Genomic DNA, 26,291 nt, shown 5'->3' on the forward strand with positions numbered 1-26,291 from the left:
GACCAGCCGGGGTTGCTCTGGAACATCCCCGCGAGGTTCGGGTGGGCTCGGCCCCGCCTGGGGCCTCGAGCTGGGAACGGACCTGGGCGAATTGCAAAATACAGTGAAAAATAAAACAATCCCTCCCGTCCCAAGAGCGGGCGCTGAGGGGGCGGCACACGCTGCCCCTCGGGGGTTTTCCCCCCACCTCGGGCTCCCGGGGCTGCCCCACGCCCGGGGATGGTGGGGGTTTGATTTTCGGGTCCCGCTGGAGACGAGCGAGGGCATTTTGGCCTCTCAAGCGCCTGCTCTGGCTCGGGGTCCCCGCTGGGAGGGGCTGAGGCAGAGGGGCCACCCCTCTGTCCCCACTGTCCCCTCGGGCTGCGCCGCCTCCTCTCCCGAGCGGGGCTTTGGGGGTTCGGGGCCCCGCCGGGACCCGCAGCGGTGCGGGGGTACCCGGGACCCCGCGGGGAGGGGCTGGGCACGGCCCGAGCCCCCCGGGGAGCGGGGGAGAACCAGATGCTTTCGCTAACGCCTGGGAAAGGAGAAAAAAAAAAAAAAACGCTGTGAAAAAGCGGTGCTTGATGGACACGAGATGCTCATCTCCTTCCCCTCATTCATCCCCACCGACACATGGCACCGGGGGCCGCGGGGAGCGCTCCCCTGACGGCAGCCCGCAGCTGTCGCTTCCCGGGCGGCGGAGCCCGGCCCGCTCCGGCCCCGCGGCTCCGCATGAGAAGCGCCCATGTGCGGGCACCGGGAGGGGCGAGCCCCGGCCCCATCGATCCCCGGCGGCGGCCCCGAGCGAACCGACAGCTGCGCGGGGGGAGCGCCCGGTGCGCGCCCGGCGGGGGCAAGGCTGGCAGCGAGGCTTTCAAACCCCCGCAGGAGCTCCGAGGGGCCGGCTCGGCCCCAGGACAGCCCCGGAACCGCCTCTCCCGGCCCGGCCAGGCTTTGCATCCCCGCCGGTCCCGGCTGCCCCCTGCGCGGGGCGGGTTTGCTGCCTTCCTTTTCCTTTCTGTCTGCCAATGTATGCCTTCCCCGCTTTTTCTTTATTTTTTCCTTTTTTTTTTTTTTTTTTTTTTTTGTGTCCCCTCAAGGACGAGGAAAACAGGCGTGAAAGAGAGCGAGGGTGGTGGGTACGGACGGGGGCCTCCCCCAGACCCTTCCATCCGCCCTTCCCCTCCTAATTCCCCGGCCGGGCTCAGCCCGGGGGCACCGGGGCCGGGGCCAGGCGGTGACACCTCCCCGGAGCGGTGGCTCCCGACGGGCAGCAAAGCGCGAAGGAAAGAGAAACCTCGTCCCTCCGCACCGCCCCGGTACCGACCGGCCCCTGGAAGGTAAAAGCGAATTAATTTTTATTTACAATTTAAAAAATTAAGAAGAAAAATATAAAGAAGGTACACGGCGGTGGCCGGTGCTCCTCGGTTCCGGACGTGCGCTGCGAGCGCCGGTAACGGAAGCACCGCGAAGTTACCGGAGCCTCCGCCGTGCCCTCGGCGCTCGGGCCGCCCCCTCCCCACCGGAGAGTCCCGGGCCGCAGCCCCGGCCCCGCCGCACCGCTCCTCCCGGGAAATGCAGCCGGCCCCGGGTTCTCCTCGACTCCGGATCCCGGAGGATCCCCGCGCCCTCGGGCCCCGCCGCCTGCCGTGGGCTGAAGCGGGGTCTCGTTTGTCGCCGGTCCCCGGCGAGGCGCACGGCTCGCTCTGGGGGATCCGTGACCCCGCGGGGGTGCCAGACCCCACCGAGCGGCCGCGTCTCCCCGCGCTCCCTCGCACCTACCGCCGCATCGCGCTCGGGGGCCGCCACGGCCGTCGGCGGTCGCTCGGTCGGTGTGTCCGTCGGCGGTCGGTGTGTCCGTCGGCGGTCGGTGTGTCCGTCGGCGGTCGGTGTGTCCGTCGGCGTGTCGGTGTGTCTGTCGGCGTGTCGGTCGGTGGCTCGGCGGGCCGGCGGGCGGAGGCGGTGGCGGCGCCCCGGCGGCTCTATAAAGGGGCGCGGACGCCCCGTCCGGCGGCGGCGCGGCGGGCGCGGGGGGGCGGCGGCGGAGGCGCGGATTGGCCGCGGCGGGCGGTGACGCGGGCTCGCGGTGCATAAGGCTGCGGCGGCGGCGGCGCCGGGACCATGCAGAGCCCCTGCGCGGCCGGACGGCGGGGCCGCCCCTCTGCCCCGCGCCCTCCGCCCGGCCCGCCCGGCCCGGGCCCTGCGCTCCGCCACCGCCGGGCCATGCCACGCCGGGGACACGGGCGGCCACCGCGGGTAGCGATGCGCGGGGGTAGGTAGGACTGACGGACGGACGGACAGACAGAGCCGGGCGTGACGGTGCCGCCGAAACGTCGAGGGAGAGAAAGAGAGAGAGAAAGAGAGAGAGAGAGAGAGAGAAGGAGAGCGAGCGGCGGAGCGAGGAGCGGCGGAGCGTGTCCCCGTCCCCGCGTGTCCCCATCCCCGCGTCAGGACGCAGGGCGATGTCGCCGCGGCAGCAGCCACAGCCCGTCTGACCGCCACCGCCTCTCCATGTCCCGGCTCGTTATTTATTATTATTATTATTATTGTTATTATTATTATTATATTTTTTCCTCCTTTGATTTCTCATTGGGAAAAGCACTTTGACTCCTGACTGCTCTACCTCAGACCTTAGAAAAACTCACCACGCTCGCTTTTTTTGGCGGTTTTATTTTTAATTTTTTTAATTTTTATTTTTTTTGAGCGCCGAACTTTATAGCCGTTATTGTTTTATTGTTACTATTATTATTACTATTATTATTATTATTATTATCCGTGTGGTTGGTAGCGGCCGGGATCCTGCGGCTGTGTCGAAGCGCTGGGCAGTGGGGGTTCTCCTGTTGTACCCCTCCTAGGACACTCGAACGAAGATTTTTTTTTTATTCTTCCTCCCTTTCTTTTTCTCCTCCTTCACTTCTCCACGGCTTTTAAAACATACGTACACAAAAACAAGAAAAAGAGAGAGAGAGAAAAAAAACAAAACAAAAAACAAACATTCGCCGGTGTTGTCGTCTTTCTGAAAAAAAAAAAACAAAACAAACAAACAAAATTTGTTGTTTTTATTTTTTTTTCCTTGGTACCTGGGAAACCGCTGCCCCCCTCAGAACTAACCAAAGACAATGGTTCACTGTGCAGGCTGCAAAAGGCCGATCTTGGACCGGTTTTTGTTGAATGTACTGGACAGGGCTTGGCATGTGAAGTGTGTTCAGTGCTGTGAATGTAAATGCAATTTGACAGAGAAATGCTTTTCGCGAGAAGGCAAGCTTTACTGCAAAAACGACTTCTTTCGGTGAGTACCGGCCTCCGCCTGCCCCCGCCGCTCCTCTCCATTCGTTTTCCACCTCCATTTTTTTCCCTTTATTTTTGTTGTTTTCCCCCGTTGTCAGCAGCACCCACGAGCGCCTCTTCCCTCCCCGTGCCTCGCGAACATCTCCAATCGCGGCTGTTTCTCCCGCTGATCTCGGCCCGGGGGTCGGGCCCCGGGCCGGGCCCGTTGATGCCGTCGCTCTCCGCGTCCCCGGCCGAGCTCGAGTTGCCCAAAGTTCCCTCCAAACTCTCGACCGGCGGCGCTGGGGGCCGGGCCCGGCTCGGGGAGCACGGGCAGTGTCCCGGGCCCGGTGCGGCGGAGCGGCGCTGCCCGGCCCGGAGCCCGGCGTTGTTCCGTGCGGGGAAGGCCCGGTGCGGGCTCTCCTCGGGTCCAGCGCATCCCGGCCACCGGAGCCGGGCCGGCCCGAGGGCAGCGATCCTCCGCCGGTGGATGGGTGGATGGATGGGTGTGATGGATGAAGAGGGAGGTGGGGACCGACGCTCGCTCGCCGCCGCTCTCCCCGCGCATCCCGGCCCGCTGCGGCGCCTCCAGCAGCCCCGGGCTCGGAGCGGCCGCCGGTGCCGCTGCCCCGCCGGGCCCCGCCGCCGCACACCGGCGCTAAGGGCAAGGAGCGGCTCGGGGCCGGGGTGGCCGAGGAACCCCCGCCGCACACCGGCACAACGCCCGGCCCTCGGCCCAGAGCCCCGCCGCCGCTTCTCCCGGCTCACGGGGACCGGCACCGCTCCGAGCTCCACCGCTTCTCCCCGGGAATGGGCCCGGCATTGCTCCGCTCCCGGTTCCCAGAGCCCCGCGGGGCTGAGCGGGGCACGGGAGGCCTCCGGCCCTGGTGCGGGTCCGGCCCCGCCGTTCCCCGGCTCCCCTCGCCGGCCTTGCCCGCACCGGCGGCTCCTCCGGCAGGAGCGCGAGCGAGGCCGGGACCGACACACAGAACGTGTAGAATTTCTGCGAGCTGTCGCTCAGAGCTCCTTTCTGCAGGTGTCGGGGCGCGGGGACACCCGGGCAGCACAGCAGCCCCGGCGTTCAGCGATCCCGAGCGGTCCCGCGCCCGCTGCCCAGGCCGGGATTGATTTTTATTTTTAAAAGCTGTGATATCGGGAAGCAAGAGCGCTCTGCAGGGACGCTGTGTTTTATCGGATCCCGTTTTGCATGGGCGAGCAGGGTGTGCGGAGGCCGCGGCTCGGGCCCCGCGCTCCGCGGGCGCTGCTCACCGCTGCCCGGCCTCTCTCCGCAGGTGTTTCGGGACCAAGTGCGCGGGCTGTGCCCAGGGCATCTCCCCCAGCGACCTGGTCCGCAGGGCGCGGAGCAAAGTGTTCCACTTGAACTGTTTTACGTGTATGATGTGTAACAAGCAACTCTCCACCGGCGAGGAGCTCTACATCATAGATGAGAACAAGTTTGTCTGCAAAGAAGATTACCTAAATAACAGCAATACTGCCAAAGAAAACAGCCTGCATTCAGGTGAGGGAGCGCGGCCGGGGCGATGAGGGCGGGGATGCGCTCAGCGCCGGCTGCTCCTTGGGATGAGACGCTCCTTTCGTTCTTCCTCCTTTCTTCTCTTCTTTCTCCTCTCCCTCCTTTCGCCCTTCTCCTCTCTCTTCTCCCTTCACTCTCCCATCCCTTTCTTTTCCTCTCCTTCTTGTCTCCCATTTTATTTTTCTTCTTCCCTTTTTCCTCTCCCTTCTTTCTCCTCTCCCCCGGTCCTACCGCTGCCCGTCCCTCGCGGTCGGTATTTTCCCCCACGGCAGAGCTTGACCCGGGTTTGTTGTTCCCCAGCCACCACCGGCAGTGACCCCAGCCTGTCCCCCGACTCTCAAGACCCCTCTCAGGACGACGCCAAGGATTCGGAAAGCGCCAACGTGTCCGACAAGGAGACGGGGAGCAACGAAAACGACGACCAGAACCTGGGGGCCAAGCGGCGGGGACCCCGCACCACCATCAAAGCCAAACAGCTAGAGACTCTGAAAGCCGCCTTCGCGGCCACCCCAAAACCCACCCGGCACATCAGGGAGCAGCTGGCACAGGAGACCGGCCTCAACATGCGGGTCATCCAGGTACCGCCTCCGGGCACCGGGCACGGCTCCGGGGGATGCGGGGCAGAGGAGGGGCCGGTGCCCGGCACTCTCCGCACTGCGGGGCCCGGGGAAGCCCCGGCAGCCTTTGAAATCGTTATTACCGAGGCGTCCCGGGGCTTCCCGGGGCTTCCCGGTTGCCCAGTCCCGGCCGTTCGGCGGAGACAGAGCCGCGGGTTTATTCGCAAAAGTCCTAAAGAAGCTGCAAACAGTATCGAAATTAATAACCAGAAATGTGAGGGGTTAATGGGTAAATAAGAATGACAACGCGCTGGAATTATTAAAAGGTTTATAAACCCGCAGCGCCGGGGTAATGGGGGGTTAAAGGACCATTACAGACGAGGTTAGATTGGAGAGGCTCAGTGTGAGGGTAATTAGCAGTAATCTTGTCAGGGTAATAAGAATTAACTCAATCATTCTTGACCCGCAGTCGGTGGGGAGCGGGGCCGCCGTCACGCGTGGGTTCGGCCGCGCTTGGAGCGCGACTCGGGGCACATCGGGCAAGAGAGACCGGGAAAGAGGAAAAGCGCAGCCCCGGGATGGAGATGGGGATGGAGATGGGGATGGAGGGGAAGGGGGGAGCGGGGCGGCGGAGGCGCGTCTCGGGCTCCCGGGAGCGGGACCCGAGGCTCCCGTGGCTCCGGTGACCGGCGCCTCTCCCGCCGCCCCGGCAGGTCTGGTTCCAGAACCGGCGCTCCAAGGAGCGGCGGATGAAGCAGCTGAGCGCGCTGGGCGCCCGGCGACACGCGTTCTTCCGCAGCCCGCGCAGGATGCGGCCGCTCGTGGACCGGCTGGAGCCCGGCGAGCTCATCCCCAACGGGCCCTTCTCCTTCTACGGAGGTGGGTACCGCTCCCCCCGCCCTGCCTCGCTCCGTGCCGGGATGCGGGGCCGCAGCCCCGGGGCCGCCCCGCTCCGTTCCCCGCCGCTCGTGGCGGGACTTCCCGCAGCCGCTGCCGGCGGGATCCCGGAGTTCTGCCGCTGTTCTCCCGGTGTTTTCGGGAGCGCCGCTTTGTGTCGGTGTCCCCGGTGCTGTGCGGGAAGCGGGTGCCGGTGCCGCCGGAGCCCGGCCAGCTCGGTCACGCGTTTCCCCTCGGCTTCGTGTGTGACACCCAGAGCTCCGCCCGTGTCCCCTCTCGGGTACCTGCCCGCCTGTTACCTTCCCTCTGTCTCTCTTTGTCCGCCAGATTATCAGAGCGAGTATTACGGCCCTGGAAGCAATTACGATTTCTTCCCGCAAGGACCGCCTTCGTCTCAAGCGCAGACCCCCGTGGATCTCCCGTTCGTGCCCTCCTCGGGGCCGTCAGGGACCCCGCTGGGGGCCATGGACCACCCCCTGCCCGGACACCACCCCTCGAGTGAGGCTCAGCGCTTCACTGACATCATGTCGCACCCCCCGGGAGACTCGCCCAGCCCCGAACCCAACCTGCCCGGGTCCTTGCACTCCATGTCCGCAGAAGTTTTTGGTCCCAGCCCCCCATTTTCGTCGATATCCGTCAACGGTGGTGCTAACTACGGCAATCACTTGTCCCACCCTCCAGAGATGAACGAAGCAGCTGTGTGGTAGCTTTAAAACAAACTGGGTCTAAGTAAGTGATGATCATCTAGTCTGCTTATTGTTATGGTGTACAGAAATGAATTCATATAACATCTCTCCCGCCCTAAGACAATTTTACCTTGGGAACGAACTGAATCCAATCGCTCCAAGGCAAGCTTTGCTCTAGACCAGGACAATCTCCATGTTATGGTTGTATCAAACAAGCGAGGGAACTTTTTTGTACCATTGACAAAGAAACTGGGGAAGCTGTACAGTAAAAGTGCTGCCATTCCGTAGGATGGCGTAAGTTTGATTACCCTGTTGGATGTCATCCTAAGAGCCACAATCCTTAGAAACTTCTCGTTTAAAAAAAAAAAATAAAAAAAAATTTAAAAAATAATTGAATGAAGGAGAGGTCAAAGAAAAGGGGAAAAAAAAGCTTCAAGAACTCTCTATAGCGTTCCCGGTTAAGGATGGTTCTGGCATTATGAATCTGTTTGTTCATTTTTGTCTCTCAGAAAGTTCGACAACAAGAAACTCTTTTTAGCTTCAGCCATTTCAGCCTGCTGACGATCAGGTGGGACAACTTTTCCTTTTTCCTTTCTTTTTTTCTTTTCTGTTTTGTTTTCGGTTGGTTTGGTTTGGTTTGGTTTTTTTTTTTCCAAAAATAGCAAATACTAAATGTTAAGCCCTCAGCACCAACTCTTCTACCTTCACAAAGCTACACGTACAAAACCTCCTCATCATAGCAAAGGTCACCACCCAGACCTCTAACGAAAATGACTTGAAAAAACAAACAAACAAAAAGTATTCTACCTTCACAGAGAGAGAAAAGCTAAACAAAAAAAGACTCTATTGAACTAAAAACAGTCAACTGTTTACGTCTAATGTTAAATTCAGGAGCTCAATGTTTTACTAATAAATCCTGTTTTAGAAAAACCTCTTGTTCAAAAGCAAAAGATTTTGAGCAGCCAACCAAAATAGTTCATTTTCTTTTCTGTAGATGTTCTAACAGATTGCAGGGCTTGTGGTTCACTGTGCTAGTTTGTAAAAGGTGTTGTTTACAGAAGGCAAAGAAAAAAAAAACCCCACAAAACCCAGACAGTTGCCAAATAAAGTAAATATATAGCACAAATACTGTAAGGTGCTTTGCACCAGCAACCCGAGAAGGTGTTTAAAAAGTGTTACAAGGTTAAAAAGAAAAAAAAAAAGACAAACATCTTTGCTAATTTTTAGTCCTGTTGAACATTCATGGAATTGTTAATATGACTTATATAGACCCACACAGGTTTTATTTTTGTGTCTTTAAAATAAAAGTCCAAAATATTTAAATTTTATGGTCAAATATGCAGTCAACAGCTGCTACTTTTTTCTTTATATATTAAATTTCTCATATGTCTTTTATTGTTCTAATGAACCTAAGCTTGTGTGACCTCCAGTGCATATTAGACCATTCACTGTATGAAAGAAAACATGTTGGATAAAATTTGTGCGTTTTTAATAAAATTAGAAAATCTGATGTTTAGATAACTTGTGTTTCATTTGATGTTTTAAGCAATTTTTGGAAAAAATTGATTCTCTTGAGTAAAATAGTCCTGAGAAGGAATAATCCACTCTGCTGCTAATCCTGGGCAGCTCTTTGGCTCTGGTGGAAGTCTAAGCCCTGGTGTCAATGCAGACAGCAGCCAGAGGCAGCTCCAGCCTTTCTTTCCATCTCCAGACTCAGTTGTTGAAGTCCAAATACCCTGTTCCACAGCATTTTAAATTTTAAAATTCAGAAACAATCAAATTATTCAATATCTTCAGTTATTTGTGCTCTGTGCTAAGAGAGACCATTTGAAATGCTGATCTTATGCATAAACAAAAACGTGTTGTAAACGTAAAACGCTTGCAAAGATACGGTTTGCAATTGGTTTTAGTTAATTCTCCAGAGGTAATTTTACTGGTTTTTCTCCTAATTGGATGGTTTGGATGCAGCATAACCTCAGCGTCCTGAATGTAATTTTAATCCTTTTTTCTTAGAGCTGAGGCAGACTCGATGCTTTGACGGCGTTTGGTCGTTCTGGAGTTCTCTAAAGGGCAGCGGGGGAGAATATTTTGCTTTGCCCTCGGTACAGCCTCATTCTCTTGGAGAAAAATGAAACAAAAAAAAAATCCTGGAGCCTTGCAAAATGTCAGATTTCACGTTTTAATTATCAGCCGTGGCAGAATCCTGAATATTCAGTTCTTCAAAAGCAAAAGTCCCGCTGATTCCGAGAGGACTTTGAGCTGTGTTAGGGACAAAGAGTCGGGTTCGGTTCTGCAAAGTCTCTGGTTTGAATGTTCCACCTGCTGGGTTAATGGAAAGGGATGAGCTGGGATTGCATCTCTTCCTTCCTCTCTCGACTCACCAGGGCTTGGGCCGGCTTCTCTTTTATTTGATTTAGACACAGAATTTTATGCTAAACCCCAGACTTCCCCATTCCCAGTGATTCCATTATTTCTCTCATTGGACTGGATGTGGGAAAAGAACCAACTCCAAATGCTTTTAAGTTGTATAGTTTGTAATTTTCAATGGTGATTTTTGATTTTGTTCGCTACCTAATTTCTATGCCCAATAGAGGGGCCACCTAGATGAAGCAATAGTTCACTTTAAACACAAAATGTCTTATATAATAACAATATAAAGATAAAAAAACTATCTGCAAGGGATCTGTTAGTGTTTCTAAAAAAAATAATTCATGCTTTATTAAATACAGGGGAGACTTCTTAAACTCCTGGACTCCGTGTCTAACTCATTTGTTTGTCTTTTGTGCTATTGCCATGTTTTGTTGCTCTGGTTTGCATTTATATAAGCGGAGGAATGGGTGATTTATTTATTCCAAACTTCTACTTATCTGGGAAAGATAAATACTGCTGTTTGTGCTGCTGGGCTGGGCTGCTGCTTTATTGTTGAATCAATGATTTTAAATGAGGATTTCACCAAATAGGTTTGTTTTGTAGGAAATTTTGAGGGGTTCTTCCCTTTCTTTCTTTCTCTCTCTCTTTGTTTTGGTCCTTGTACAGTTTATTCTGTGTTGATTTAGACAACGACACAGCTGGGTTTAGGTCAGTTTAGGTTGTAAAAAAGCGAGTTTGTCCTTTTGTGGCACTCCCATCGCTTCCTTGGGGCTCTGCTGGGTTTGGGGGAGCCCAGGAGCCGTTCCCATGGCCGAAGCTGAGCCCCAGCCCTGTGGAGATTGGAATTCTGCGCTCCTCAGAGCGAGCTCGGTGCGTCTGAAGCCCCTAATCCAACAACAATTGCAGTCAAAACTGCTTTGGAAAGCATTGTCACGTTGGGTTCTTGTAAGTCCTTGTTTACAAGAGCATTTCCATTGACTCCAGCGGCGTTCCCGTGGATGGATGGATGGATGGATGGATGGATGGATGGATGGATGGATGGATGGATGGATGGAGGGCTGTGGAAGAAGGGCCGGAAGGGATCTCAGGATCCTGAGCTGCCTCTGCCGTGCAGTGCCCGGCTCTGTGTCCGTGCAAGGCCTCCCCAGGAGCCTTTAGGGAAGTAACTGCTCTCTTCTGATCTCTCCTGCCTCTCCTGCTGCCGTTACCGTGACCTCGGGGCCGCGTCCCAGTGAGGGCAGCAGGTGATGCTGCCCCTGCCCCTCCTGGTGCTCACCCGGCTTGGGCTGGCCGGGGATGCTGGGCCGCGCCAGGGGCCAGGCTGAAGATCTGTGTGCAGCCACGTGTCAGACCTGCTCCAGCCCCAGGAGAAGGGCTCCAGGCACCTCCTGTGAGTACTGTCTGCATGGAGCTGCTCTGTGTGAAGTGGATTTTTGCAGGTTGATCAAAGTCTGTAAAATGCCATGAGTTTCCAGCAGCCAAACCCCCGCTTTTGGCCCAAATGTCCCACACTGTTCCCACCGAGGCTCCTCTCTGTCCATCCCCTCCCTCCCCAGGGTCTGCTGGGATCTGTTTGCTTGGGGATGGAAAGGGATTTGGGAAGATCTGTGTCCCAGGAGTAAGGATGTATTTAAATGATGATTTATAGACAAATGATTTGTGATATTTTAAAGCCGGTACTCAGGTGATGAGCGATGGGTAGAGGATACAAATTGATAAATAAATATAATTTTAAAATATCAGTGATGATAGACATACTTTTGCCATCCTGGGCAATGGCAGATATTGCAGTGTCCTCTCAGGAATGGTTCTTTTTGCTATAGTCTGGATTTTTTATCTTGAATAACTGTGTTGTCTTTAAGCTTTGTATGTTCTTACAATATGAAATTGAAGCATTTGCAATCTCCCTTTCTGTTCCTACCCCTAATAGATAAATTCATATGAACTGAGTTTAAACAATTGATACAAATCCTTCTGCGCTGGTGAACCGGTAACAAGGAATTGTGATGCTGGAGCAGGTTTTGGAAGGTCCTTTCTTTGTCTCTGCCATGGCACTGGGGTGCTCAGCATTCCTCATGCCAACAAAACACCCATGAAGTTATAAATTAAATTAGTGGGCCCATTAAAATATATTTTGATATAAATCTGGGATTTTATTTGTTGATAGTACTTGTGGTGGTTTAGCTACAGAACTGGTGCTTGGAAAGTGGAGTTTGGTGTGGCCCAGAGAGCTGCTCACTCATTAAATGCAGAATTGTAACACAGGAATTGGAGAGGAAATGTGGCCTTGTGGTGAGGTGGCCTCCAAATCCCTAAATCCATGTTCCTGTGGTTGCTGGAACAGTGGTTGTGGGGTGTTCTTGGGGTGCTTTTAGGGTGTCCCTGCAGGGCTGCTCCCATTGGCACACGGGGTCACAGTGCTTGGCTTTGTTGGCATCTCGTGGTTTTGTTGTGGGAACGTCCCTCGGTGACACTGCTGGGACAGGGGGTGACTGGGCCCTCTCACAGCTTCTGCTCCAGGATGTCACCAAATTCAGGGACAGCTCTGCCTCGCTGCCGTTAGGGCACTGCTCACAGTTTGGAAATTGTAAGAGTTAGGGACATTTTTGCTGCTTGGTTTTACTCCAAGCTCCTCTCCTGAGGAATCTGACCCTGCTCAGAAGCTGCTGGGATCCCACGTGGTTTGGGAGAAAATCCTTGGCTCTGCTCGCCCAGGAGCCCAGGCCTGTCCCAGGTCCCTGGACAGTGTGAGAATTGTGACACAGCACAGACTGAAACCTGGGCTGGAAACCCCTCCTGGGTTCCTCAGAGCTGGAATGAGAGGAATTCCCGAGGGTTTTGGGGAATTTCTGGGAGTGAAGCCCATGGGAGAGGCTGCCTCAAACATTTCCCTTGTGCCTGTCTGTGTGCTGGCATGGCCGTGCACAGGGGAGCACATGTGTGCTTTGCTTGAAAATCAGACATTTTGCTCCTTCTAAAACCAGTTTTTGTCTAGTTTTTAAATTGCCTTTGGGTGGCCTTTAAAATTCTTATCTGCTGGAAGCATCTTTGGGCTGTGCATCTCTTCAGACACACTCTGTTCCTTCTATTTTTCAATGTAGGAACCATTAAGGGTTGATAAAATCTTTAGAACAATTGTGTTTTTTGAGTGAGGGATGGGTTAGGAATAGCAGAAGTACTCAAGTAAATAAAAGCACAGAAGAAAAATACTAATAAATATTTATAAGGAGAGTTTTTTATGTACATAATCTAAATTTTATGTAATTTGTTTTAGTGGATGGGGTTTGCTTGTGTTCCTTTCTTCTTCTCCCCAGCTTTTTCACTCCTTTTTTGTCTCCTTTTCATGGATAAATTGTGTTGCTGTTTTAAAAAGAAAATTTTAACTGAACTAGCATGACTGAAATGATAAAGGTCAGTTTGGAAAAGGACATTTGCTCGCCCAAGCGTTGACAAGATCAGCCCCAGCTGTGGCTATTTTTGGCCAGCACGAGGCCCTCTGTATATGGGTCAAATTTTGCTGTTGATGAAGTAACTCAATTAAATTCAGCAGAGGCGACTCCAGGGCGGGTAATTCCCGTGGATCTGGCTGGGAATGCCATTGGAAAGGGTTCCTGCAGCCCCCGTGGGGCCGGGGCTGAGCTGGGCGTCCCTCGCTGGCAGTGCCCGAGAGGCTCCGCGCTTCCTCCGCCGCCCACTCCTGTGTCCTGCTGAAGGAACGGCTCTAAAAGATGGATTCATATTATCAGCCTGTAATTATACAGACACTGAGTGTGGTACAGCCCTGCCCTGCCAAAGCCTCTGTCTCATCTGACAGTTCCCCAAAAGCTGCCGAGCCACATGGATACGGCAGCGAAAGACGCCGAGAGGGAGGAATTGGAAGCTTTTTGTCTAGCCCAGCCTGTCCCACGTTCCCTTGTTTATCTGCTCTGTGTTTAGGGTGTCAGTCCCATTTCAGCAAACAGGAGTGTGAATCAAAAAAGTAAAATAAAGAGGGAAAATGCCAAAGAAATTATGTTAGTGAGGTTGATGGAGTTTCTAAACAGGCCAAGGGTTTTACTGAACCCACCGTGAGGCATAAAAAGCCTTTCATGAGCATCTTAAATGAAAATGTATCGATACACTTTTTGTACAAATATTCCCCTGCTCTATTCTGAGTCCCAGGCATGGCAGCACGGTTGGAGGGCATGTGAACCAGAAATTAAAACCCAGCCCTGGAGTCTGATTTAATTACCCTGCTAAGTGAAAGGCAGAGGAGAGAGAATAAACAGCGGCGAAGGCGACTCTGTGGGTGAAATATTTTAACAATCCCCGACTTTCATAGGCTGCAGTTACTGTTTGATGTGGCTTTGTATTGACTGCATCTCCCCCTGAAAAATTGTGAATTAACAGGTCCTGTGGCTGTGGGAGTGAGGTTGGGGTGACCCAGTGGTGTGGGGTCCCCCCACACCTGAGCAGGTTTTGTTCTGTGCGGGTGTGAGTGATGGATGTGGCACAGCAGAGGAACAGGCGAGCTCTGCCAGGACCCCTGAGTTTACAGCTGTGTGCACGTGGATTTGAATGCATTGCTGGCTTTGGGATTTATATGGAGCAATTGTCCCATTAGTCTCAGTGGGTGAAATCCTGATCTCAGTGGCCTGAGTATCAAAAACGCTGCGACTTCAAGGAGCTCATTTTTTACTCCAAAGGACTAATGCAACTCACTGGTATTTTTTATTAATTCTACTGGGTCTGTTTTATTTAACCATCACTAAAAGCCTCTCTCCCTTCATTAACAGGGCAATCCATTATTTGTGAGGGTAGAAAATATCCCTTTTTCACTCTAAGAGCACAGAGGTTTGAAAATGCAATTATGCAGGGGAGTCTGAGCACTATTCTTTGGTTGTGTGAGTGGTTAGTTACTCAGAAGTAACTGCACAGGTAAGCACTTGTTCCTGTTACTTAACTTTCCACAGATTTATTTCTCCAGTGTCCTCCCTTTGTTTATGGTGGCATCTGAGAACAAAATACCAACAAACTCCAAGGGGTAAAAAAAAAGGAAAACCTAGAAGCAAGACCAGGGACACACACCATGTGTGTGTGTCTCCTGGTATATAAGTTTCCTGTTTTTTCAAACCATGTCTTAGTAAATAAATAAATGAATAAAATAAAATAAAAATCGGTGTTTAATTTCTCATTGCTGGAGCAGAGGCAATCCCCCATCATCGATTATGCAGAGCATTAGAGCCATCCATCCCGCCGTGATAAAATAAATACAAACTACAAAACTGAGTTGGATTTTATGACGTTGTGTATTTTAAAGTTGGGGGGTGGGGGTTTGCCGTGAAAATGTGCGTTTTCAGTAAACACTGGGTTTTATATAAATCCAGCTTTATTTTGTCATCAAGGTACCCTGGCGGGGAGGGTCACAGCAGGGCTGAGAAGGGGAGGGCGATGTTTGGGTTTTTCCAGGCGGTGCCTGCCGGGTTTCTCCCCGGCTGGAGGCGATGGGAATTCCTGATATTCCTCTGCCCTCTGTAGGAGAAGCGCTCGCATGAGCCGTGCTGAGGGATGGATGCGGCTGCACCCCGGCACCGTTCTCCCGGCACAAATCACCTCCTGCTCGCTTTTGTGGCATTTGGAAGCACCTCGGGGGCAGAGGAGACTGGAAGGGGGTGAGCCTCAGCCTGCTCAGGTTCGCAGGGGGCTGCTGGAACCTTCGCAGGTGGAATCCCGACGCTGCTGGATGTGGGAAGCCCAAATGCAGAGCCCCCACCTACATCTGCAGCTCGGATTGGAGAGGCTGAGTGGGGCCCCTGCTCCCTTGGGACAAAATCCGTGCCAACCTCGACTGCTGTTCCCCAATTCCAGGCAATTCCTTGGGTTCTGGGGCCACCTCAGAACCACAGAAAGGGGCCGGGAGCGGCTGTCAGGGCAAACCCAGAGAAGCTGTCCCTGCTCGGGCTCTCTGCAGGTCACGTCTGCATCGCTTGGCTGCTGCTCCTCGGCCAGAGTTTGATCCCAGGAGCCAAAATTCCTGAATTCCCTGTGGCTGGTGTAACTCAGGTGTAACTCAGGTGTAAGGATCTATCTGTGTGCCTGACCTGAGAACCCGGCTTTGGGACCTCGCTGCTGTGGGAGGGACTCAGGCCACAGAATATTTAACACAGGGAGGGGAAAGAATTAATTCAGCTCTGCACCGCTGGAGTGGCTGAAAGAGTTCGACGCTGGTTTAAAGCAATAGTTGTCATATTGTGCATTATTAATGGGATTTCGCTGCTGTGCTGCCGCTATCCGGCACCGCGAGGCCGCGGCTCCCACAGCCCCGCTGCCCACACGGACCGGGAACGCCCCGGGAACGGCGGGGGCCGAGGCAGCGGCGGGGCCTCGGGGGGCTCCCGGCTGGATCCCGGGTTCATTCCCGGTTGGATCCCGGCTGGATCCCGGGTTCATTCCCGGTTGGATCCCGGCTGGATCCCGGGTTCATTCCTGGTTGGATCCCGGCTGGATCCCGGGTTCTTTCCTGGTTGGATCCCGGGATCGACCCCGCCTGGATCCCAAGTTCATTCCCGGTTCGATCCCGGCTGGATCCCAGGTTCATTCCCGGTTTATTCCCGGTTGGATCCCGGACTCATTCCCGGCTGGATCCCAGGTTCATTCTCGGTTCATTCCCGGTTCATTCCCGGTTGGATCCCGGGTTCATTCCCTGTTCATTCCCGGTTGGATCCTGCCGGGACCGGGCGCTCCCCCCGCCCCGCCCCGTCCCCTCACTCAGGCTCCGCCCCGGCCCCGCTGGCCCCGCCCCTGGCCCCGCCCCGCGCTCCCGCGCTCCCCCAAGATGGCGGCGCCCTTGGCGCTGCAGCTGCAGGAGCTGCTGGACCCCCGGCCCGGGCTGCGGGACCCCGAGGATGATGCGGAGGAAGGTGCGGGAGGACCGGGACAGGGGGGTTGGCACCGCGGCCGGCGGGGGCGGGAGGGGCCCGGCGGGGGCGGCCCGGGCGCTGGCGGAGCGGCCGCACGTGGCGGTGTGGGTGCTCGGGCTCCCGCTGTGTCCCGGCCCGGGGTGCTCTCAGGGGTCGGGGCTGTGTCGGGGCTTGGGGTTCATCTCGGGGATGGAGCCCCCTGTGGGATCGGGGATGTGTCCAGGAGCGGGGTTCTCGGGGATTGCGGCCACCTCCGGGTTCGGGCCTGTGTTAGGCTTGGCGTGGTTCTTTCCTGCAGTCTGTGTGAGGGCAGTAATGTCTTGTGAGAAACGTCTCAACAATCCCTGAGGGTTATTGAGGTGGTCAGCAGAGGCGTTTTCCCATTTTAGTAATCACAGTTTTGTTCCAAACTTCGCAAAACCCCAGAGTGGTTTGGGTGGGAAGGGAGCTCAGAGCCCATCCAGAGCCAGCCCTGCCATGGCAGGGACACCTTCCCCTGTCCCAGGCTGCTCCAAGCCCATCCAGCCTGGCCTTGGGCACTGCCAGGGATCCAGGGGAGGATCTGCCTCTGCCCCTCCTGGCCAGCCCCTCCTTGTTGCCCAGCATTTGGCATCCTCTGCTGGCTGGACTGGCTGGACTTAGAGCAGGTTTTGTTGCTTTGGTTATGAGCAGGAGATTGTTTTGCCTCTAACTTTGATTGCCGGAACAGAGCTAACCCTGTGATTTGGCACCGGGTGCCTTGCACATGATTGAAGGTGGGGAGGGAGGATGGTGGGATGTGTTCTCTGGGCTGGACTGCTGTGCTCTGTGTCCTGGGGAAGATGGGGATGAAGGAGGGCAATAACCACATGAAATTTATGTATTTGTGTGGCTTGTATATGTAGCGGGAGAGCAAAGTGTGTCTGAATTGGAGTTTTAGTCTGCAAGCATGGAGTGAGTGAAGGCACTGCAGCTTTGCAGAGTCCTCCACACAAAGGACTCAGAGACCTTCCTGCATCCTTGGGAGGGCTTGGATGGGCTTAGTCTGTGTTCTGCTTCATGCAGGAACCTCTACCTCTTGCAGGAAATTTTTTGTGTGCCTTTCCTGCACTTTTCAAAGTTCCTGTTCCCCTGGGCAGTGCACTGTTGTTACAGAGTATGAGGAGCTTCCCAGGGCTCCTTCCAGACTGGAATTTAGTTCCTTTTCAGATACCACTTCCCTTTTTGTTTCCCCCCTAACACAGCTACAGTTGCTAAAGTGATTGACAGATTTGAGGATGAAACCACAGATGATATTCTGCCTGTTGGCCATATCAGGAAAAGAGCTTCAGCCTCTCTCCTGGAAGCTGATAAGAGGTACAGTGGGAAAGCCACATCTCGGAAAGCTCTGCAGGAAGAGCTCTGGGGAGATGCTCTGTCTGAAGAAGGATCTGGTAAGAAATCTCTTTTTTTTTCCCCCTTTTTGCTGTCAAACCATGATGTCAGCACATGACTGAGCATGGCAAACCTCAGGGCCCTGTTCCAGGGCGAGAACAGCTACAATTAAGTTGGACATCAAACAGCCCAAACCTGAGCTGTTGCTGATGAGTTTTTCTGCTAAGTAAATAACTTTTTTCTCTCCTTTATTAGCTGAAGAAGCATTAGATGACTGGTACAGTGACAGTGAAGGCTCAGAAGAGGAGGACAATGTTGGCCCAAAGGCCAGGGAGAAGCCCAGCAGTGCTGGCAGTGAGCAGGAAGATGATGAAGAGGATAAGGAAGAGGAGGAGCTGCCTATCAAGGCCAAGGCACCAAAGTTCAGCTTCCAGAATATCACAGACTTTGAGAAGTTTACAGAGGGGATGGATGATGCAGGGAGCAGTGAAGGGGAGGATGAAGATGAGGATGAGGATAAAGATGATGCTGACATGGAAGAAGGGAGTGAGGAGGAGGAGGAGGAATTTGGGAGTGAAGACCACGATGATGAAAAAGAAACCAAAGACAGCGAAGATGATGGGGGAGTGCTGACCTTCTCCAGAGGACAGGAGTCTGAAGAGGTGGAGAAGGGCAAAGCTGTGAGGAACCAGCTAGGTTTGTGCATGTTTGCTGTGTGTTTGCTGGTACTGTGAAACCAGCCATGCTGGGAAACCCCTCAGCACGGTGAGGTGCTGTCAGCACCCTGCTTGTGCATGCTGCAGCATCCCCGTGTGTGTGCAGATGTTCTGTCTGGTGTCACTGCTGCTGTAGCAGCTCGTGATGTGAAGTGTATTTACCCATTAGCTTCACTGAACCAGTGCTGAATATCCTCAGGGGACCCTTGGGTTTGGGAACTTCCTGTGCTGGTCCTGCTGTGATCACTTTGTTTCTTTCCAAAACACAACTCCCAAAATGCCATTCCTTCCTGTCTGAGCTGTTAAACTATCAAACTTCTGTTTGCAGGCTGTCCTTTGAAACAGCGAAGCAAAGGGATGGTTTGATCTGTGGGTCACAGAGGTGCAGTTGGGATTTGCTTTGTCCAGAGACACTTTGTGGCACCCATGTTGTGCTGGTCAGTGCCTGCCCTGAGCAGGAGCGATGCAGCCCAGAGCAGAGGGCCTGAGCTGTCAGGTCCTTCACCAGGAACAAGTGCTTTGTCTTGCTAACTGATTCTTTTATTTCCTTTTTGTTGTGAAGCCCTGTGGGATCAGCTGATGGAAGGGAGGATCAAGATGCAGAAGGTGCTCATGACAGCCAACAGGCTGCCCCAGCCAGACACCTACCCCAGGTTCAGGAAGGAGGGGGGCCAGGACTTTGACAACGCTGTGGAGAACTGTAAGTGATGCCTTGAGAAGGCTGACCTAGAACAGAGTTAAGAGTAAAGTGGGTGTTTATTGAATGGCCTTAAAGGACACACCTTGGGCAGTACAAGAGCCTGGCCAGGGCTGCACCCAAGATCGACCAAAAATGGTCACAAAATGGACACAACTGGTCATGAGGTCTCACATTTTTATAAGTTTTGGTCCATCTGCGTATTTGAGTTAATTGTCCAGTTACAGCTTCAGGTTATGAAGTCCCATCCTGCTTGTTTTCTCTCTTCAGCCCACCCTTGTTTCTGCTTTTGGGCCTGAAACTTGTCATGATTGTCCTTGGTACCAAGCTAGAAAAGGAATTGTTTTGTCTCCCTACTCTGTAAAGGGAGCTCACTGGCACTTAACATGAAGCTCAAAACTACACACCTAGGCAGGGCAGAATCTGAAAAACAGGAAAGCTAAAACTTTAAGGCACCATAAGAGCCTTTTAATCTTTCTCCTTTGCTCAGACTCTTATAAACAATTGCTTATTGCTGTTCAGTGCAGAGCTGGGGTGCTCTGTCCAGAGATACCTTGTACCAGTTTTGTGCTGGGCCATTGAATGCAAAGCTTTGCCCAAAGGAGGAGTAAGGCAGCCCAAAGGAGGGTCTGTGCAGGTGAATTCCAGCATGGAGCTGATTCATCTGTTTATTCCTGAGATCACTGATCTGATGAGATCTGTAGTAAATTCTCCCATATGAAATCATAATATGCAGGCTCCAGTTGGTAAATGCAAGGTACTGGGCTTCCAGGTGGTGTGGGTCTGTTCAGTTTTTATATTTGGACACCTTTTTCCTGGCCTTGAGGTGAATGCATGGGGAGGGAGATGTGTGGGTCATCAGACATGACCCTGAACCTTGGCCCTGCAGCAGGTTTTGGCTGGGATCCTCTGCCTTACCCCTGCCCAGGACAGGGCAGTCAGCCCACCTGCAGCTACAGGTGAGCTGCTTTCTGCTTTAAAGTTGGCTCTGCTGCTTTAAATGAAGTGATTAAGGACAAAAAGGCAAACTCCCACCAATGCTGTGCTGACCTTTCAGTGGAACACACGTTATTAATGTCCCTAATGAGATGCATTACAAACTGCCCCAGCTCCATGTTTCATTACAGGTCTAAGATGCAATATCATTAAAGACCTTTAACAGAAACAATGCTTGACATTTTGGTATTTCCCATAAGCAAAATACACCCAAGAACATGGAGTGTAATGTCCCCAGTGCTGCAGAGGCTGATCCCTGACTTGTGCAGAGCTCTGAGGGAAACTCCACTGCTAAGAACTGCTGAATGATCCCCTCATCACCTTCCCCTCATCACCTGGGCAGGGAGTTGTGGGAGCTCTGATGTTCCTCACAGCTTGTGTTTGTGCTTCATCTGTGGAGACAGAGCATAAAGCTGGAGTGACTGTTAGCAGAGGAAATCTCAGGCTGACAGATGGGAAATACTGAATTTAGGAACATCCCACTACTGCTGCTACACTTGTCTGTGATGAGCTTCAGCCTTTGACAGAATTTGGGATCATCATGGCATGGACATTGTTTTGGCCTGGATGATGCTCTCCTTTCAGGGAGGCCCCAGCACTTCTCTCCAAACCCACAAAATAAATCTGGCATGTTTTCATCATCCTCATTGAACAGGAGGGAACAATTTGGTGTTCCAGTTGCACAAAAGACTTGGTGCCAAAATCCCAGATTCTGGGTGAACCCTGCAGGATGCTGAAGTCACAAGGTTCCCAGTGCTCTCAGAGCTCCTGGACCAGAGTGTTTCCAGTAATTTTTCTCAAATCTTTCCATTTCTCATGAAATTTCTGCTCTGTGCTCAGAGGAAGATTGAATTTTTTGAATTGGAAAATGGTCCTTTGTGTATTTTTCTCTTGGGTATCTCCTACTGAGGACAACCCTGTTGTGGTGCTGGAATTCCCTAGGGGCTGGAGTGTAATTGTGTTAAAGAGTAGACAGCAATTCTCCATCCATTTGCAGTTTTAAAGCCAAACCTGGGTGAAAATGGCAAGGTCATGCTCATTTTCCAGGTTTTGAGACCCAAGGTTACAAACCCTAAAGTGTTTAATTTATTATTTTTGTAATCTTTTATGATTTTTTTTTTTTAAATGTTACAACGTGCTTTGGACAATCTTAGATTCCTGAGATCTCAGGTTCTGGTAGATGATTTACTGCAAAATTGCTTATAAATTGAAGTAGAAAATGTTTTGCAGACCTGGCAGCTTTCAGGCTTCACACCCATTTGTCACCCAGCATTTCCCTTTGTGTATAGAACAAGAATTAATTAGGCTGCACTGCAGGAAAAGTTTATGGCCATAATTTATATAGGATGAATTTCTGTTTAAAGAGACAGCATTGCTTTGTTTGTGCTGTCTTACTTTTTATTTCCTTTTTTTTTTTTTTTTTTTAAATAATTATATTTGAGATTTTTTTCTGTCATCCTTTTTACATACAAATGGGAGACCAAACTGTGGTCCTGGAGCTCATGTTTATTCCTGTTTTGCACCCACTGAGAAAGTCTGGATGGTTTTTAGTGCTGAGATCAGAGTGGCTGAGCTCTGAAAGCAGCACAAATGTCCAGGGTTTAATGCCCTGCACACACAAACCCTCCCAGCTCACAATTCCAAGGTGCTGCTGCCTGGGCTGGGCTGTTTCTCCAAGACAGATTTGTATTCCCCTGCACTGCATCTTCCAGTCTGGCCCAGGGCTTGAGATGTTGCCTCTGTTTGGGGTCTTGCACGTTCAATTAATGTTTTTCATAATCAATGCGAGTCAGAATTTGCAATCTGCTCCTGATTTGCACATTAAAGAGACCCATTAATTAAAAATTCCAATCCCTGGCATGTTCCCGCAGGATCCCTGCATTATTTACATAGAAAAGGAGTGCAAGGTGCAAGTTTCTGTGCTGTGGCTGTGCACAGATTGCAGGCCTGCCACTCATATTTCCCTGTGCTGGGAGCTTGGAAGGGGATCTCCTGAAATTGTCTCCAAAAATCACCTCAAGGGCAAGGAAGAACCAAAGCAGAGGTGGGATAAACATTGGTAAAGCCACATCCAGTGTCAGGAATTCAACAGTTCCAGGGTTTGGGGCTTGTTGTGTTAAATCTTGATAGAGTGAAAAAAAAAAAACCCACAAATAATCGAGGGACAAGGAGGTAACAAGGGCTTTAAGGAATTAAATCTCTTCATCCTCAAAGGTCCTGAGCTTCTCAGTACAGGCCTGTAGCTTTTTCTTTCTAATTCTAGGTAAAAATACTAAACTGGGAACATTTCGGTGACTAATAGTTTATGCTTTTCAAAAAGAGCTGGGAATTGCAGCTTTTAAAGAGCAGATTGTGTTATTTTCACTTTATAATTGGTGAGTTAAGAATGTACAAAAACCCAGGTGAGGAAGGCTTTTTTTGCCAGAAACTGATGGAAATTGCAGGAGTTTAAAGGGACAAGTGGCTGTGCTTTTCCTTCTGCAAGAGTTCAGGAGGTCCCTGAAATAGAAACTGCTCACTGCATTTTTGTGGGATTTTGGAGTTTTTTTGGCTTTGACTCCATCTGTCAGTGGATTAAGAGAAAATACCAGAATCCCACATTTCTATTCCTCAGCATAAGCTGCAGATAATTTCAAGAAATAGAGGAAATTGTGGGTTTGGTAGAAGTAGATATGCAGGGTGTGTGGGGATGGATTTGCTCAGTGGAGGAACAAAAGTGGGGACAACAAATATTTACACTTTGGAAAGCTGTGGTGAAGTTCCACCAAGGTTTGTGATCAGTAATAAAATAAACCTGAATAAAGTGAATCAGATAAACAAAAAAAAACAAACCACAGGGCTTTGTTGCCTTCTGGGAAATTAAGACATTGAGTTTTTATTCCTAAAATTTTGAGTGACCCAGAAATGGCTGTTTCTGGAGTGGAAATTTGTGGTGGGAGAGAATTGTGCTCCCATCTGGAATAATTCCCTGAGCTGGGCACAGCAGGCTGAGTACCTGGTCCCATGGCAAATTCTGTGACTTGGGACTCAACAGCACATTTAGACCTCTCTCTCTGGGAGCTTCACACTGGGTATCTTCATTTTCTTCTGGGTTGGTTCTGCAGTATTTTGACATTTGAGAGAAATATTCTGTTTAGTCTCAGTTAGTGTATGAGTATGTTCTCAGTGTCTTTTTAATGAGGATTTTTGTTGGGCTCTCTCAATCTCCATCTTTAAAATAATATTTTTACATCCTCCACAAAATCCAGGTAAGTCATGTTGAAGACACTGATTAAGCAGGGACTGATTTTGGATAAAATCCCGTCTGCTGTAGGTGCCAGAGAAGCTGTTCCACTTCCTGGGAGAGAGGATGTGCCTGGCAAGGCCTTCCCCTCTCCCCCTCACCTGGACACACCGGGGTAGGGAATGGCTCTCTGATGAAATGGGATTTACTGACACAGGCTTGGAATTTTTAAGGGAAGCCTGCAGGACTCAGCTGCCAAGAACTCCCTGGTAATTTTGTTCTCACCTCTATTCCTGGATAGCTTTTAGAGCTCCAGTATATCCACACCTCCATCTGGAGATGTTAATGCATTCATACAGAGCAGGGTGAGTGTCACAAGGAGGGGGAGGAACTGAGGCACAGGCAGATTACACACTTTCCAGAGGCATAGAGCAGTTACAGGATTAATTGGTGCTAGGCAAGATCATGGACTTAAATATATTCTTGCTTTGAAGATTTTACTGGGAGCCTGCACAAATGTGTGACAGCAGAACTGGGTTTCAAGCCTGAGTGTAAATTATTGTGATCAGATCTAGCCCACTTAAAACTGGTAGTTCATTTTAATTGAATTGTATTAGTCTGGACACTTTATGAATACCAAAAGCATCGGCCCTGACAATTCCTGCAGGGTTGGTTGTGATTTAAATGGATGTGGATGCAGGTGTCCCCAAATTTCTCCTCTCTGATCTCATGGAGAATCTGTTCAACTCTTTTTGGGACTGAGCCAAAGCCTGTTGACATTAATGAAGACTCTTCTCTCAGCTGAAAGAAATGAATGAATCAGATCCTTTTTTTTCTGAATTTTGTGGAATGTGCCACAGAGAGCTTTTGGTGAGGAGTGGGCTCAGTGAGGATGAACAACTCCAGGGCCATTCTGGGTGTTCTGTCTGTGCCAGTGGGTGAGAGGGAAGAGCCATGGAGTGAGAGGCTTCAGACAAGGCCTGTTTTGTTTTAGGGCTCAGTTTTGGAGCTCTCTTGTTGCTGTGTGAATGTGAAGTTGGGCCATGAGGTCTGTGATGTTTGGGGCATGTGCAGAATTTGGGCTGTGAGAGGTACCAGGAGGGTATTTAGTGGTCTGTCATTACTCTCTGATTTTCTCAGGAATTCTGTGTGGGAGGTAGTGGAGAAATTTATTTAACATACAGTTTTGGGCTGTTTCCAGAGAAGAAAAACCTGCCCTCAGAGTGCCAAGGCTTTTAGCTTGTGGTGTTCAGTATTTCTGAGCAGAATTGTTGTCTCCTCATGGATGGGTGTGGTAAAATGGTTTTACAGGTGATTCCACAGCCACGTGTGTTGTTCAGTGGTGATGTCTGAGGTTTATTTGAAATCTGCCTTAAGTTTTAGTACAAGAACTGCTGGGACAGTCCCTGACCTGATCCCGCTAAACTGCAGCCCGTGGGATTGCACCACACTCAGACAGCTTTGCCTACACCTGAGTTTCTTAAGATTAATAGCTAATTAAACTGAATTTAGCTAAATATTTGTGCATGTTGGTCTGTGTACTGCACAAACAAGATGCAGGGAAACAAAGGCTTTAAAAGTGTCCAGACAAGCGTGTGCAAATGTCAGCTAACTCGGATTAATTGGCAATTGGGTACCTTGAGATGGAAGCTCGGGGCTTGTCATGATAAATATAATTAATGGCCTGGTATTATGTGGGGAGGTCAGTCTGGATGGGCTAATGTTCCCTTCTGGCCTTAATATCCAGATGTAACTATGAAATTTCATATTTCCTTTCTTCTCCTTGCCCATGTACTTGGGGACTCCAGGCTGGCAGAGGCAGGAATGTGTGCTGTCAGCTTCTTTGCATTTCCAGTAATGTAAAGCATCAGTTTTTATAAATCTCATTTTTGCCAGCCCCATCCCCTCCCTGGTTTGGGCTGATATCAAAAGATGATGGTTGAGGCGAATCAGCAGAGCATGAACTTCATGGAACTGTTTCTCTTTCTCTCCTCCTCAGCTTTCCCCCTCCCCCAGTGCCCTCTAATAAACCCCTGAATACCCAGCCTTTATTCTGTTGTTCAATCCAGTTATTTTCTTTACTTTTAGCAAACTCATCTGTGTCTGATCCTGTTGTCCTCCCTGTCAGATGTAGTAATATTGGAGTGAAAGGGCTAAATTGAGGCTGTTCTGGAACTCTTTGGGAGTCAGCTGAAGCGCTGCTGTGGAAGGGGGGTGCAGCCCTGGCTCCTTTGTGCCCAGGGAATACAATTTTCCCCTCTGCAAAGACTCTTGCATCATTTGCATTCCAATGGAACCGGCAGACTGGGTTTGGGTGTGGAGCAGACCTTGCTGTCAGCAGCAATTCGGCCCTTTTGCTACTGTCATTTGGTAAAATTCCCCAAACTCGCTGTTTAGGAAAGCGTGGAAGGTGTGTTGCTCCCATCATTTCCTAAATTTGGACAGATTTCCCAGGGCTTCGTGCTGAAGTCTGTGAGAAATGGGAATGTAACCACACCACCTGTAAAAAAATCCCCTTTAGCCTATCACTGAGTCTGGGCTGGCTCTTGGAGCTCCTGCCTGAGGCTTACCAAACAGAATTATTTCTTTTATTTCTGTGCCACGTGGATTTGGGACCCCAGGACGCTCAGGGCTGGAGCTGCTGGGATCCTGCAGTGTTCCTCCTGAGGTTCCTTCCACGCTGGGAATTACATGCCAGCTTCTGTCCAGAGCCCCACGTCTGAGATGTGACACCTGGAGGAATTCCCCCTCCTTTTCCTGGCTGGGAACGTCTTCCTGCTGCTGGGAATATAGAGCAAGCTCCAAAAGTAATACTGACAGACTTCAGAATTATGATACACCGGCGCTGCGGCGTAATTCTTTGTTGAAGAAGTTAGAGGCCTAAAATGTTAAGGCTTATTGTTATTCCGAGTTGATAATCTCTGCCTTGCTTTAATAATTTTTCCTCATGCCTGGATAGCCTGCGAGTTGCACAATAATCACTCACACAGCTTTGTAATCAATGCCCAAAGTAATAGGATTCCGCTGGCCAACGGCAATTAATAAATTTGTGTCTTTTTTAAAACACTAGCAAGTCGGGCCTGAAATACGACTGACTGGCTTTCCTCATTTGCATAT

The 26,291-nt window shown here is 51.3% G+C and overlaps 2 protein-coding genes across 6 annotated transcripts in view; both read left to right on the top strand.

The window, feature by feature from the left end:
• Window positions 1-535: 535 nt before the first annotated feature.
• LHX1 (LIM homeobox 1) lies at window positions 536-8,127 on the top strand. 3 transcript variants are annotated; one of them, XM_086859366.1, is made up of 6 exons: window positions 536-974; window positions 1,080-1,319; window positions 4,539-4,765; window positions 5,081-5,358; window positions 6,051-6,216; window positions 6,562-8,127. In XM_086859366.1, exons 1-6 carry the CDS (start codon window positions 613-615, stop codon window positions 6,939-6,941), a joined length of 1,653 nt encoding a protein of 550 aa, XP_086715492.1. In that variant the 5' UTR covers window positions 536-612; the 3' UTR covers window positions 6,942-8,127. The 3 variants fall into 3 exon arrangements, with proteins under 3 accessions (XP_086715492.1, XP_086715491.1, XP_086715493.1); XM_086859365.1 differs by having other exon boundaries at window positions 536-1,319; XM_086859367.1 differs by lacking the exons at window positions 536-974; window positions 1,080-1,319 and adding an exon at window positions 2,207-3,268.
• Window positions 8,109-26,291, top strand: part of AATF (apoptosis antagonizing transcription factor) — a 46,953-nt gene continuing 28,770 nt past the window's right edge. For all 3 annotated transcript variants that reach the window (XR_015278486.1, XR_015278487.1, XM_086859364.1), the window contains exons 1-4: window positions 8,109-16,189; window positions 17,413-17,601; window positions 17,798-18,238; window positions 18,821-18,958. Coding sequence is in view for 1 of the 3 variants with exons in the window: in XM_086859364.1 (XP_086715490.1) it covers window positions 15,532-16,189; window positions 17,413-17,601; window positions 17,798-18,238; window positions 18,821-18,958 (1,426 nt within the window). In the remaining 2 variants the exon portion in view is untranslated. The remainder of the gene's footprint in view (window positions 16,190-17,412; window positions 17,602-17,797; window positions 18,239-18,820; window positions 18,959-26,291) is intronic.

Source organism: Cyanistes caeruleus, chromosome 21 (assembly GCF_971803275.1).
Source record: "Cyanistes caeruleus chromosome 21, bCyaCae1.hap1.1, whole genome shotgun sequence".
NCBI lineage: Eukaryota > Metazoa > Chordata > Aves > Passeriformes > Paridae > Cyanistes > Cyanistes caeruleus.